The sequence below is a fragment of the Pholis gunnellus genome (genome assembly GCF_910591455.1).
Source record: "Pholis gunnellus genome assembly, chromosome: 19".
NCBI classification, from domain to species: Eukaryota; Metazoa; Chordata; class Actinopteri; order Perciformes; family Pholidae; genus Pholis; species Pholis gunnellus.
The window spans coordinates 16,465,633-16,478,292 of NC_136546.1; the positions used below are offsets into that span (position 1 = coordinate 16,465,633).

Sequence of the window (12,660 nt, forward strand, 5' to 3'; positions counted from 1 at the left end):
CATGTTCGTGCTGTGTTGTACTTTTGAGTCGCACGTTGACGCCAAAGATGTTTTCTCGTAGTCGTGCTGCTGTTGTAGCTGTCGCTTGTGCATCGCCGGCAGTAGTCGTGGTCGTGTTCTGCGTCTCGTGATGTGTACTTGCATGAGTTGGGAAGCTCTTGATTTGTTTTTTGCATGAATTTTGTTGCATTTACTCGCAAATATTGTGTTTTCCACATCTACTGCTACTGCTATATGTACCACTTTTGATGATAATCAAGCACACATTTTCATGTTTTTTTCTGAACACACAAGAATCTGTAGAAATTGACTTTGAAGTGAATTCCAAAGCTAGTGCGTAGAGAGCAACATGTTTCCTTAACTGTCTCAGGTCTGATGTATTAACCCTCTCTGTATTCATCCCCCCCCCCCCTCCTCACTTCTCTCTCTCATCCCTCCCCAGCCACCTGTGGTAAAGACAGAAATGGTGACTATATCAGACACGTTTGCGGCCCAGAAAACTGAGATAGCTACAAAGGAAGTGCCCATCGTACATACGGAAACCAAGACCATCACATACGAAGCCGCACAGGTGCACGCTTGAGAAACACGGGGAGCTTTTGTTCATTTTGTCCTTTTTCCTGTGTCAGCATTCATATTGTATTTGTGGGAAACATTTAGATGCCATCATTATTTTAAGGCTTGTTAATGTTCAGTTTTGAAAGCATGTCCCAAAAAAAATCTTCTTTCCTAGAAACAATGCGTTGTATAATTCCTTCCTCCTCGGGGAAATCATTTATTATTTTTGGGAGAAGAGTTCATTTTGAACATCAAACATCCGACGGGGACACTCTAATGCTGATGCACGGCTAATGATCTCTCGTCGTCTCCTCTGTTATCAGCTGGATGGTAATGGCGACGGCGAGCCTGGAGTGTTGATGACTGCTCAGACAATCACCTCTGAATCTCTGTGTACCACCACAACCACACACATTACCAAGGTACACACACACACACACACACATATTCTCTTGTGCCCTGATGCGTTAAGACGTTACATCTCTTTCATCAGACACATTGAAATATATACACAGTGTTTGTACTCTTCTGTCAGTTTCTCTCATGTTTTGTGATATTTCCGTCTTATCTGCTCTGACATGTTATCACCAGCACCCGGGCGGCTGTTAATAGTTCATAATGATCCCAAGATAACGGGCCGTCAAAGCATTGTTGTGGTACGTTTTTTTGTTGCAGACGTTAAAGGGCGGCCTATCGGAGACGAGGATCGAGAAGCGCATCGTCATTACTGGAGACTGTGACATCGACCACGACCAGGTCAGTGTCCCCGGTCAGCGCGTACCCACGCCGCGCTTGGTTTGATGGGTCGCTTTATTCTGACCAAATGTGGCTGGTGTGAGAGAGTATTAATTCAACCTTAAGTCAAAATGTTGCACCTTTTTTTTTTTTTACATTTAGTTTTCAGAATTCTAAAACTTTTTTTAGGGACATGCTGAAGCTCTCCTGCCAGACAAATCGTTCTGGTTTCTTAAGTGACCACTTAGACGTCTGGTGACGTGTCTATCATGTTGCCGTTGCAGTCTGAATGCACAATGGGATGTATTAATCATGAAGACATGCCATTAGTCCCACTCAGATTCCACTCATCCGTCTCTTCACTTATTCATCCATGCATCCAGAAAATGGCGTCTTAACCTTTTTCTTGTTTTTTTGCCTCGTGCTGTCTCATTGTGCTGCTCGTCTTTGTCTTTGATTGTCCGATTTCTACATGTTGTCCCAGATGTGATGAGTGCTACATCACATCTGGTGCAGTCCAAGTGCATTTGGTCAATGACACCGACATTTGTTCTGTTCACAAGCATATTGGATTTTAAATGAAAAATATAACTTTTGAAGTGCAGATTTCAGCCTTAATTTGAGGATCTTTACATCCCGATGAGTTCCCCCAACATGAACCAATATCTATCTCTCTGTCCTCTTATTGTACACGGAACTGGGCCAATGTGCAAGGCCAGTTTTTCAACCATCGACACTTATGCATAGAAATTGAGAGAGAACTTTAAAATTGGGAAGGCTGTTCTCCCAATATGGTTGCGAACACTCAGAACAATATAAATGTCTCATTGTCCATATACATGCAGAATGCTCTGATTGGAAAAACACAGTTTATAAACCTGGCCAAGTCAGTGAGACATTTCAGATATTTGAAATATGGGAGCCCCTCTGCTGATACTCTCTTGGTGTCTTTCACTCCAGAGGAGGTTCTATGCAGCGCCCTCAAAACATCTCAAATATTTGACAAAGAAAGAAATCTGTTCTAGTTGTGGATCTTTATGCACGATCCCTCGTGCACTGGTTTGTTTAAGTTGCCTGTCTTGTTTGATTTGCTGGATTTACATTGATGTTTCCACTTGATGTGTCTGAAGGTATTTTACTTCATCCAGTCCCCCCCCCCCCCCCCCCCCCCCCCCCACCACCATTATTAAACATTCAGTTAACCCAAAGAAGTAAAATAGCACAAGTCACATCGACCGTAAATCCAGCATTCTTTGTCATTTTTTCTTTATGCTTCTTATTTAATTTTTCATTTAACTCCACCATTTTCCCTCCCTCCACCTCCTCCACTGCCCGCTGTGCTCGGTGCTGCCACTGTGTGGTTGCCCTTCGGTACTGCAGGCACTGGCCCAGGCCATTAAGGAGGCCAAAGAGCAACATCCTGACATGTCTGTTACCAGAGTGGTGGTTCATAAAGAAACTGAACTGGCTGAGGAGGAGGATTGACTGAACTCAGGTAATAATAATAATAGTAACCCTTTTTATTATTATTATTATTCGTATATTGGAGGTCTTTATTAACAGCGGGGGTGCATACAGTGGTTTAATAACGGGCGACAAAAAACTGAAAATCAATGAGCTGGAACAAAAAAAAGCTCCCACACATGAAGCTGCTAAAACCATCAGCCACCATCACAATGTGAAAGGAGTTGAAGGAAGAGAATGTTACATGTAGGACGGTAGGCAGTGGCTGATGGAGGTCTGTGTGTGGAGGACAAAAGGAAATATTTCAAGTAGGAACACTAATGTTGAGTGCCAATCATCACGCCACTCAGGCTGACTGCCTTCACCTCTATTTTCCCAGAGTTGAAGGGCCCCTCAAGACCGTTCTCTCTGGTGCTGAATGACCTCCATCAACCTACGACAACCAACCTTGACTGACTGAAGAAGAAGAAGGAGAGGAGGAGGAGGAGGAGGAGGAGGAGGAGGAGAAGGGGGTAGACAAACGGGAGAGAAGTTGCCAATCTCTTCCCAGTCGGTCTTTCTTACATGTCTGTGGTGCTTCTGAACACCCTCACTCCAAAAACCAAGAAAAACTAAAAAAAAAAATAACATCCCCTCTCTCTCCGAGGGAACAAAAAAGAACCACTTCGTTAGCTTAATATTTCTAGCGTGTTTCTATTTTTTAATAGTGCATTTTTTTTTTTCTTCTTCTTTTAACTGTTTTACAAAATGAGATGTAGCGTGTCTGTCATGTTTTTCAAAGTTTAAAGCTGCAGGAATGCACCGATGAGACATCAGACTACAAATGATTGTTGTATCATTGTACTGATTATTCCCCAGTAACAGTCACTCCAATAACTCACTCGCTCAAAAGTCGAAGCAGATTTAACTTCTGTTCATCTATCAAAAGATGGCGATTTGAAATAGAGAAAGCTTTATAATCGTCATTATTTTGGTCAGAATGTGATTGATTTGACGCTGACGTTTTTGTACTCTTTTGTTCCGTATCAGCTATGTGGAATTGGTACATTCCTACAAAAAAAAAAGTTAAATTACAGCTCCCTCCCTCACTTCACTATGTTGTAAATGGAGAGTAACATAATATAACACGGTATTTTTAAACTTGTTAAAGTAACAATTAGAAAACACAACACAAAAACACAACCTGATTTTTTTTTGTGTAACTTAATCAATTAAAAGCTCAATGGGAGAACACTATCACACTTTATTACTAACACTTACAGGAAACGGGGAGCTGTAACTTAAAATATTGCAGTAAAAAAAACAATCAACCAGGTTTTTGAATTTTTATGATTCAGTCTTATTTTTTTTTTCTGTAAGTTTAGTTCATATTCATCCACATTCCGTGTGTGTGTTGACCAGCAGCTTAGTGAGTTCATTTTCAGTTCAGTTCACTTTTTACTCCAAGACGAGAAGACATTTTACCATTTACAGTAGGGAATGCACATTGACATTGGAATTAATTCCGTGTGATATATTTGTGAGTTTTACTGTATTTTAGAGTTAATTTTTACTAAATAGACTGAAAATGAACTGACTTTAAAGCTGGTGTGTACACCTGTCTGTACAGTGAAAACAAAGGTTATTAGATGGGAGCAGTAACGCAGCGTTTTCAGTAGCTGAACGCTCTCCTTGGGCCCGCCCACATTACGACACTAGCCATTCCCATTGGGCCCCAGGGGAGCGAGGGAGCCGTACACTGACTCGTGATTGGGAGAGAGGACCAGTAAGGTTGAAGCATAAATGGGAGATAGAGGCGACAACTTTGGGAGTGGAGAAGAATTAGATGCATGTTGCATGTTACTCTCTGACGAGGGCACTCGAGTTATTTTGCATCCTGAAGTGAGTTAAAAAGCCGTTTTGATATTCTTCGGGCAATGTTGAACACACAATCTGCAATTCAAGCACAGGTACCAAAATGAGGACATGCAGTGAGAACAACAGTTCTGTCCAAAATTCAAAATAATGCATCAGAGCCTGTTTTGTCGTCATAGTTCGGCACTTAATTTCACTCCCAGTTTCTTTACATACCAGACTAGATAATGGCAACGAACCCCTTCTAGATACAATGACAACTGGGAGTAAATCCAGCATGTGTTCACACATTCTTTATCTTGAGCGAGTCTAGATCGGAGGCTACTGTGTTGATTTGGTTTGAGAGTGTGTAGATGACTGATCATCTCGGCTCATACAGTCTACATGACGTTATCTTCGCCCTGACGCCGGCTGTGTTGTAACTTTTCACCGCAAACCAAATATTCTTCAGCATTTGAGTGGTTTCATGTGTTTGACCCGTTTTCAAAAATGACATTCAGTTGTATTTTTTAATTTGAACCACACAGAATCATAACGCCCTGAATCTGCCGGTGCACTACGAACAGAAACGGTCACATCATCACAGTGAAACGCAGCTTAAAGGGAAGTGGATCCGAGGGGTTTGAAGTGCTCTCTCGAAACCCCCTAAGAGGAATCGCGTGATGTTTTATTCATTTTCGGTGTCCTTTTACCCAAATGTTCCACAGAAATGTGACTTTGTGTAAATATCGGTGGCATTAAATGAGTTGGAACGTATGAAGTCGACGCGTATTTTCAGTGTGAGCTGCGAGAAAACAAAACAAACTTCCCTGAAATTGAAACTGCGTGTAAGCAAAGAAGTGCCACAGATTGATATGAGGACATTCCACCTGCACCTGCCTAGATTTGTCTCAACCCTCCAGTCAGACTGGACATGGAGGCATTTATCTCTCTTGAATGAGGAAATACTAACGCACATTCTCCACATTTTGAAATGGCGCGTGCCTCGTATTTCAGGCCCAGTGCAAGGCTCTCTGTTGGGGAACACTGGTCTGACCTCCTCCTATGTAGTGAAATCACATTCCAGATGAGGGGGCAGCTTTAACCTCCAGCCCCTCTTGTAAAGAGACAAAGCAGCAGAAAAACATTAACAACACGAGGCAGCTTTGGAAGCTTTTGCTGTTCCAAAAAAACAAAAAAATATCACAACTATATTTGTAGACTTTCTGATAATTCGTTGTCTTTTCTCTGTGATCTAGTTGCGGTAAGGTGGGATTTATTGTGCGCCCGCTTGGATGTTTTATTTTTGACTTTAAAGGAACACCACTTCAAATAAAAATGTTATCCACCATTTCATTTTTTTAGTTTTTTTACCATTATCTCCAGGTTTAACCAATCTCAGGAGCTTTGAGAGCGGCAAGGGGTTGGTTTTCCAAAATATACAATTGCCAGTCATTTTTATTGAGACAAAGACAGCGCCGACAGATGATGATGATTCTACGCCAGCTGATTTAAAAACTGTCAGGGATCTCAGCGTGGTAACATTTTTGGGGGGGCAGTGTTACGTGTAAAATAACACAATTAATTGCAATTAGATGGGATCTAATTAATAACACATCTTTCTGTGTGATGTTTTAAAAGGCGAATGATAATTGGACTACCTTCTTCTTTACAGTTACATCTCAGGCGTTGTGCCACAGATGAAGCAGTGTCAGTTGATACCAGCATCATTTTGTATTCTCCCAGATAAAAACAACTTTGTACATAAACACTTTTTGGAAAACCAACCGCAGCTGCCTCATCGTTTCCTCTTTAGCCAGCCGATGATCACCGGTAGGGTTTCTCTATCTAGCAGCTTACATGTCTTGTGTCTCCCCACCCACAGCCACTCCTCCCCTGTGTAACACTGTTTAAATAAAGGATTGTTATACTCTGAAACCTGTTGAGCAGATCATTTATTCATTCATTCATTCATGGCTTCATTTATTGATACAAACTTAAATCCTGCTTGTTAATGTTCATAAAACTAGCCAGTGTCTAGTATCTTCAGCTCAGGTTGACTATAATAATGAAACGTAAGGATGCAGTTATACAAAAATGATCCATTTCAGGGTGACAGTTTCTCAAACTTTGTCCCGAGCTTTAACAAGAGGGTAAAAATAAATACAGCTCTAGACAATAAAGTAGGTCACAGACAGTTTTCTTGATAACGTCCAGATTTACCTGAGGGTTTTAAAGACACCTGACATAATTCCATGTCTTTGACAAGCAATGATTTTCTTTCCAGCATTCATCTTTTTTGAAAGCACCTTCATCATGTCCCTCCCTGCTGGTGTTAACAATAGTCACATTTCTCCATAGAGCTCCTCCAGGACTTCACTTCAGCAGGTTGTAGGTGTCCGCTCCGTTGATGAAGTGTGTGTCTTCTGTCAGGTGTGAGTGTGCGACCCAGCACTCCTTGTCCTCTGGTGTGTACTTCTGCATGTCTGCCTGTAGATGGCCCTTCTGTCTAGCGGACACCACGACAGATCATCGTCTACTGTGGTGGACGAAAGGAAGAAAGAAAAAAAAAACAGTCTAGAGATGAACTGAGGAAGGTGATCCAGTTGGAGGCTTTAAATTGACTGCTCGTCTTATGGATGACATCATCCCCAAATCAATACCGTAGTAATTTTGAATCACAAATTAGGGCTTATATAAAGAAAGTCAATGTAAAAGTACTTTTCACTTTCATACAGTATATCCAGCAATAGTGGGAGCAGATGATGAAAGTGGACTCATAATCTTCCTTGGATGTGTCCATGACTGAGTGTGTCAGTAGGTTAAAGCAAAGCACAGTGAGGTTCACGCATCAAAACACTTATCGGAGCACACACACACACACACACACAGACGGATGAAAGAAAAGCAATTTTCTCCAATGTGTTCATGCTTTGAGGGCACCAGCATCTGCAGTTAACACACATTTATGTACGAACACAGACACACAAACCAGGCCAGTAACGAATCGTCTCAGTGATCAGTATCTTCACAAAGTTCTCAAAGTTAGTTTCGTCCTGAAAACGTCACTTTGCCAAGTTATTTATTTATTTATTTTTTTTGGAGCCTATTTTGGATGTTTTTCATTATTTATAGAGTGTAGCCTGGTTTCGGGGCCCCGAAACATTTCTTCTACCCGCATGAGCAACATGAGCTGTCAGGTGTTGTTCAAAAGACGACGTGTACGAGACTTCTACAAGACATAGTTGGCTGTCTGCGTGTGGTTGCGGATACAATGACACACTCCATGTTTCTCTGTGGATGATGGCATGACAATATTTTCTTGACCTTGACATGTTGTGTAGTGGCAGCCACAGCGATTGGTGGCATGCAATATTAATCTCACATTTCTATGCATAAATCCTTACAATGTGGTGATGCGTGTCTGTATTTATAGTATGGCCCTGGAGGGGGGCGTGTCCCTTTGGTGTCCATTTAGCTGCACAGCACCATGAATGTAACATAGCAAGAGGTTGTGGATCATGGGCTGGACATGTAAAGTGCCTACCCTGTCTGAGTTTCCAGCTGAGGTAGATAATCAGCTGCAGCAGCAGCAGACCGACGCACAGAAACAGCAGCAGGCCAAACAGCCAGAGAGGAAGAAAGCTGTCTGTCTCTCTGTCCGTCTGCATGACGGTCTGTCGAAGGAGCAGAGCCAAGTCGGCCCAGGGGCCACTCAGCACCTCCATACTGCTCCTGCATGGGAGGAAGCAAGCGGAGGGGAGAGGAAACAAAAGATTGTTAAATTCATGTTACTTTGAAAACCTTTGAACGACTTACCATTCAAGCTGAGACGGGGGAAATAATGTAGTTGTAGAAGTTTGAACTAAAGATGTAACTTTGTGTAGGAAATGTGAAAAACAGAATCAGATTATTGGCTTTCAGTGGTGATGCCAATCCATACATGGAAAAAATGTTGTGACATTTGTTTAGATTAAATATGTTTATCATGCTATTTAATTGAACCATATTACTCAACCCTAATTAAAACTCATTTTGGGAACAAAGCACTGTAGCGGTGGTGGTTCTAGTCCTTTGTGTCATTTCCTTGATGTTTGACGGGATCAGAAGTAGAGAAAAACAAACATTCATACTGGTGCAGGGTCAGAGTGTCCTAAAACAAACCACTGCACTCACAGGTATACGCCATCTTGATCTATTAAAGGCACAGCAGCTGTTAGATGGTATCGTTCAAAACATCTACTTACGGTTTCCAGGTTCCCCAAAGAAGGCAGGTTTGAATGGATGTTGGTGGAAACTTCTTGCAGATGGCTGCCAGATATCACCGGTGAGCTAATGCATAGTTGTCCCGACAGTTTCCCCTGCTGATGTGAAGTTGTCTTCAGTAGCCGAGAATTGAGTAGAGGGTTCAAAGGTGACGTTTTTGAGTCAGCGTCAGTGTGTCACATCAGGTTTCCCTGCTGAAGGTATAGGGAGATAATCCAAAGAATAATTCCTCAGGGAGAAAAGATAGTTGGTTCAGTCCAGAGGTAAACGTTGGGATTCTCTCTCCATCTCTTCTTTTATGTCTTTCTTTCTTTTTAATCCGTCTCTTTGAGTTTCTTTCCCTCCCGTCACTCTCTTTCGCTCTCATTGGCAGAAATACCACCTCTGTTGTTGTCGATGACGAGCTGAACTTTGCTCTGTTCCAACAGTCAAACCTTGTGATTGCTAAGAAGATTAGCACTACTGGTCAGGTCTGCATGTGTGTGTGTGTGTGTGTGTGTGTGTGTTTTTGTGTTTTTGTGTATATGCGTGTGTGTGAGAGACAGAGATATATGTGTGTGAGTGTAGTGCTGGGGCCTTACTGCAGGTTTCAGAGTCCTCAAAATAGGAACATGTGGAAACAAACTAATACTTGTTTGTCCTTTGTGTGCATTGGGGCCTCGAGTAATGTTACACACACACACACACACACACACACACACACACACACACACACACACACACACACAGTGTTTCCTTTCTAATTTCTCCTCTCTTCCTCCATCTTTTCTTCCGTCTATTCTCTCTCCTTCTCTGTCTTCCTTTGTCTTTATTTTCACCAACAGACACTAATACCTTTCTGATCTGATCATCAATTGATCACCCATTGATGCAGCATTGATTCATTTAAAACAGGAACTGATGGCATCAGCCTCGACTGCATTGTTACAGCACAATGGCGAATGTAAGTGCAATATTTTCTCTCCTGTTAGCTCTGTTTTGGTCTCCACCAATGCACATTTGCCTTTCACTTCATGTTTTGTTATGCTTACACTACCGTTTTTGAGAAACTATAACAAAGGAATATAAAAGGTTTATCAGGTATTAAAAGGTAATTGAGATTTCTTGGCATTTTTTGTCAATTTTACCTTTGATATTTGCAGGCTTTGTAGTTTCATCATTTCCTGTCAGCGCTGCTTTATTATCACGGAGATCCATCAGAGAACTAGATGCTCACCACTAATGACTGACTTTATTACTACTGATAGAACAAGATGTTTTTTTGATGTGGGTGTAGCTATAAATAAACAGTTAAGAGTTTCTGAGGAGACAGATTTAGGTTACTTTATTTCAACTTCACCCAGCTGTCAAACTAATAGGCAAACCATCTCAATGTTAAGATGTTTCTAAAAGTCTGACGCACTGCTGGTCACACCAGATATTTCATCTGCAGTTTTAACTGACAACATTTTAAGGCAAATTATATAGTTTTTTCATTCACTGGTCAGAGATTTTAGGCTACTTTGCTTTCATAACATGACTAGTGGAAAGAAAACATCCAAAATACAGTTTATTTTACTACATTTTTTCTATTAAATTCAGTTTTGTCTTCTAAATTCAGCAAAAAATAGCATTAGATAAGGCCTCATTTGCTTATTTTAACATAAAAGTTCAGTAAACTGACTTTAAGTAATCAACTGGATAAGTCTCATGGTAATATCTGTTAAAATGTTAACCTTACACACCTGGGGGTGTCTCACCTTAATATAACAAGCTGGCAGTAAACCAGAAGCAGGTTGTGTTTGCTCTGAGAGGCCTCTGGAACGTCTGTGTTATATTTGCAGCGAACACGTCGTTGTTCTCACTCGGAACAGCAGAAAGTATCCCTGCTCTCTGTGTAGTCTGACACTCAGCTCACTCAGATCTCAGCATCAGTACTCTTGTCATGTGGAGACTCATTTAAGCATACCGGTAATCTTCTCTCGGGGGAGAGGAAGCGGGCTTTAGGTGATAACATCACAAGCTTCATTTGGCGGCGGTTGGTGAGAAGCGCTGGCAAAGTGATCGACGCTGTCATCGGCGTCAATAGAATTGATCAGCTTTCTTGTTTCCCCTGATCGATCAGGACATAATGGGTTCATTCTTGGAGAAGAAGTGTGTGTGTGTGTGTGTGTGTGTGTGTGTGTGTGTGTGTGTGTGTGTGTGTGTGTTTCAGTCTTTTTTTGTGTCTATGTGCCTGAGTGCTTGTTTTCTAATTGACTGGTGCACAATGGAGCTGTTTCTGGAGAACACCTCTCTGTGTGTGTCTCTGCTCTATGTTCAAAGAAATAATTAGCCAGCGATCAGTATTCCTGTAGGTGTGAGTGTGAGTGTGAGTGTGTGTGTGTGTGTGTGTGTGTGTGTGTGTGTGTGTGTGTGTGTGTGTGTGTGTGTGTGTGTGTGTGTGTGTCCGCTCTTTATTGATCCATTTGTGGAGGCTTGTGAGAGAAAGCTGGTGGTGGTGATGTTGTGTATTGTTTGATATGATTTTTAATCTCATTTAATTTCATTTGTATTCCAAAATGGCATGTATGATTAAATCAACAGACTGGGAAAGTAAAATAGATACAAATGAATAACAAGCACACAATAGAGACAAATGTTCATTATTTATTAAACACGGCTGGTGAAATATTTGCGTGTCTCTTGCAGGAAGAGGAAGTGAAACTCCAGTTTCAAATCTCTTGGAAAATCTCCTCTGAGCAGCAGCAACTCTGGGTGAATGTTTCCTCCAGATCAGATTAGACTGCTCCCCTGATGCCCGGGAGCAATTTTGGATTTGGATCATTTAGCAAGCTTGTCTGGGACAGAAAAGGGAAAAAAAGATTGTGGCTTGTTTTGGGGTTCTCTGCAGCACCACTGTTTTTATCAGGCTAACGAGCCCATTTGTTTGCTTTCTCTCATGTTATGTCTCATTTTCTCATGTGTACTGTCGCTGCCAAAGCACTCATGGAGGATGAGCCTCAATTCCGCTGCATGGTTCGGATCGTCTCGACTTGACCCCAGCTCACTTTTGGTCCCATCTACTTTCCTCTATTTTGTTTCACAGATAGTACCCTCTCAGTGTGACATCATCTTCAACGCGACACTCGCTGAACCCTTGGAATTGAATAACTCCACCTTCTCGTATCGGCTCAGCTCGCTTGGGCCCTCGACCGAGGTGGTACCAAAAAAAAAAGTACCAGACACCATTCTCAACTCAAGCTCATGGGAAACCAACAGAGCGAGCTGAGTACAGAAGTGCCGTGCCATGCAGTGGAAATGTGGCGTTAGGAAGATTTGACGAAAATGGACCGTGCTTATCATTTACTGATTAAGTGTTTGCAGAACAAAATGACTGAATAGAAGCAGATAGGAAGCCGCTGCGTCAGGGTTGTGTCTGTGAAGTTGTGGGATAGTGACGGAGATCATACTTTGATGTCAACCTCCTGGGTTTCTCTTACATTCTGCCTCATCCCTCTGTGTGTGTGTGTGTGTGTGTGTGTGTGTGTGTGTGTCTGCTGGCATGGTTACCAGGCAGCATCCACTTTGATAAGCGTTGTTGTGTTTGTGTGAGTGTTTGTGTGGTCTGATGTGTGGGTGGGTGCTTGTCTGTGTACGTCCTCAGTGCTGTGGGAACGGATCCTGTGTTTCATTGATTGTACGGTGAGATGAAACGACCTCTCTGTCTCTTTCTCATGATGCCAAGGCCGTCGAAATTGATAGGAAACAAGTAAAGAGAAATCTCCTTTGTGGTTATCACAGCTGTAGATTGTTGCACATGCATGATATCTGTCATACGACGGG

The 12,660-nt window shown here is 42.0% G+C and overlaps 1 protein-coding gene and 1 long non-coding RNA gene across 5 annotated transcripts in view; one reads left to right on the forward strand and one right to left on the reverse strand.

The window, feature by feature from the left end:
- epb41l2 (erythrocyte membrane protein band 4.1 like 2) overlaps nucleotides 1–6,522 on the forward strand; it is a 43,565-nt gene extending 37,043 nt beyond the window's left edge. For all 4 annotated transcript variants that reach the window (XM_079180845.1, XM_079180848.1, XM_079180847.1 and 1 more), the window contains 5 exons: nucleotides 443–571; nucleotides 882–980; nucleotides 1,234–1,314; nucleotides 2,674–2,788; nucleotides 3,137–6,522. In XM_079180845.1, the coding sequence (XP_079036971.1) occupies nucleotides 443–571; nucleotides 882–980; nucleotides 1,234–1,314; nucleotides 2,674–2,778 (414 nt within the window). In that variant the 3' untranslated portion in view covers nucleotides 2,779–2,788; nucleotides 3,137–6,522. The remainder of the gene's footprint in view (nucleotides 1–442; nucleotides 572–881; nucleotides 981–1,233; nucleotides 1,315–2,673; nucleotides 2,789–3,136) is intronic.
- A 6-nt stretch (nucleotides 6,523–6,528) lies between these two features.
- On the reverse strand, nucleotides 6,529–9,253 carry LOC306711803. Its single transcript, XR_013767530.1, has 3 exons — nucleotides 8,838–9,253; nucleotides 8,138–8,325; nucleotides 6,529–7,129 (listed from the first exon to the last, which is right to left on the reverse strand). It is a non-coding gene; the product is annotated as an uncharacterized lncRNA (long non-coding RNA).
- Between the last annotated feature and the right edge of the window lie 3,407 nt (nucleotides 9,254–12,660).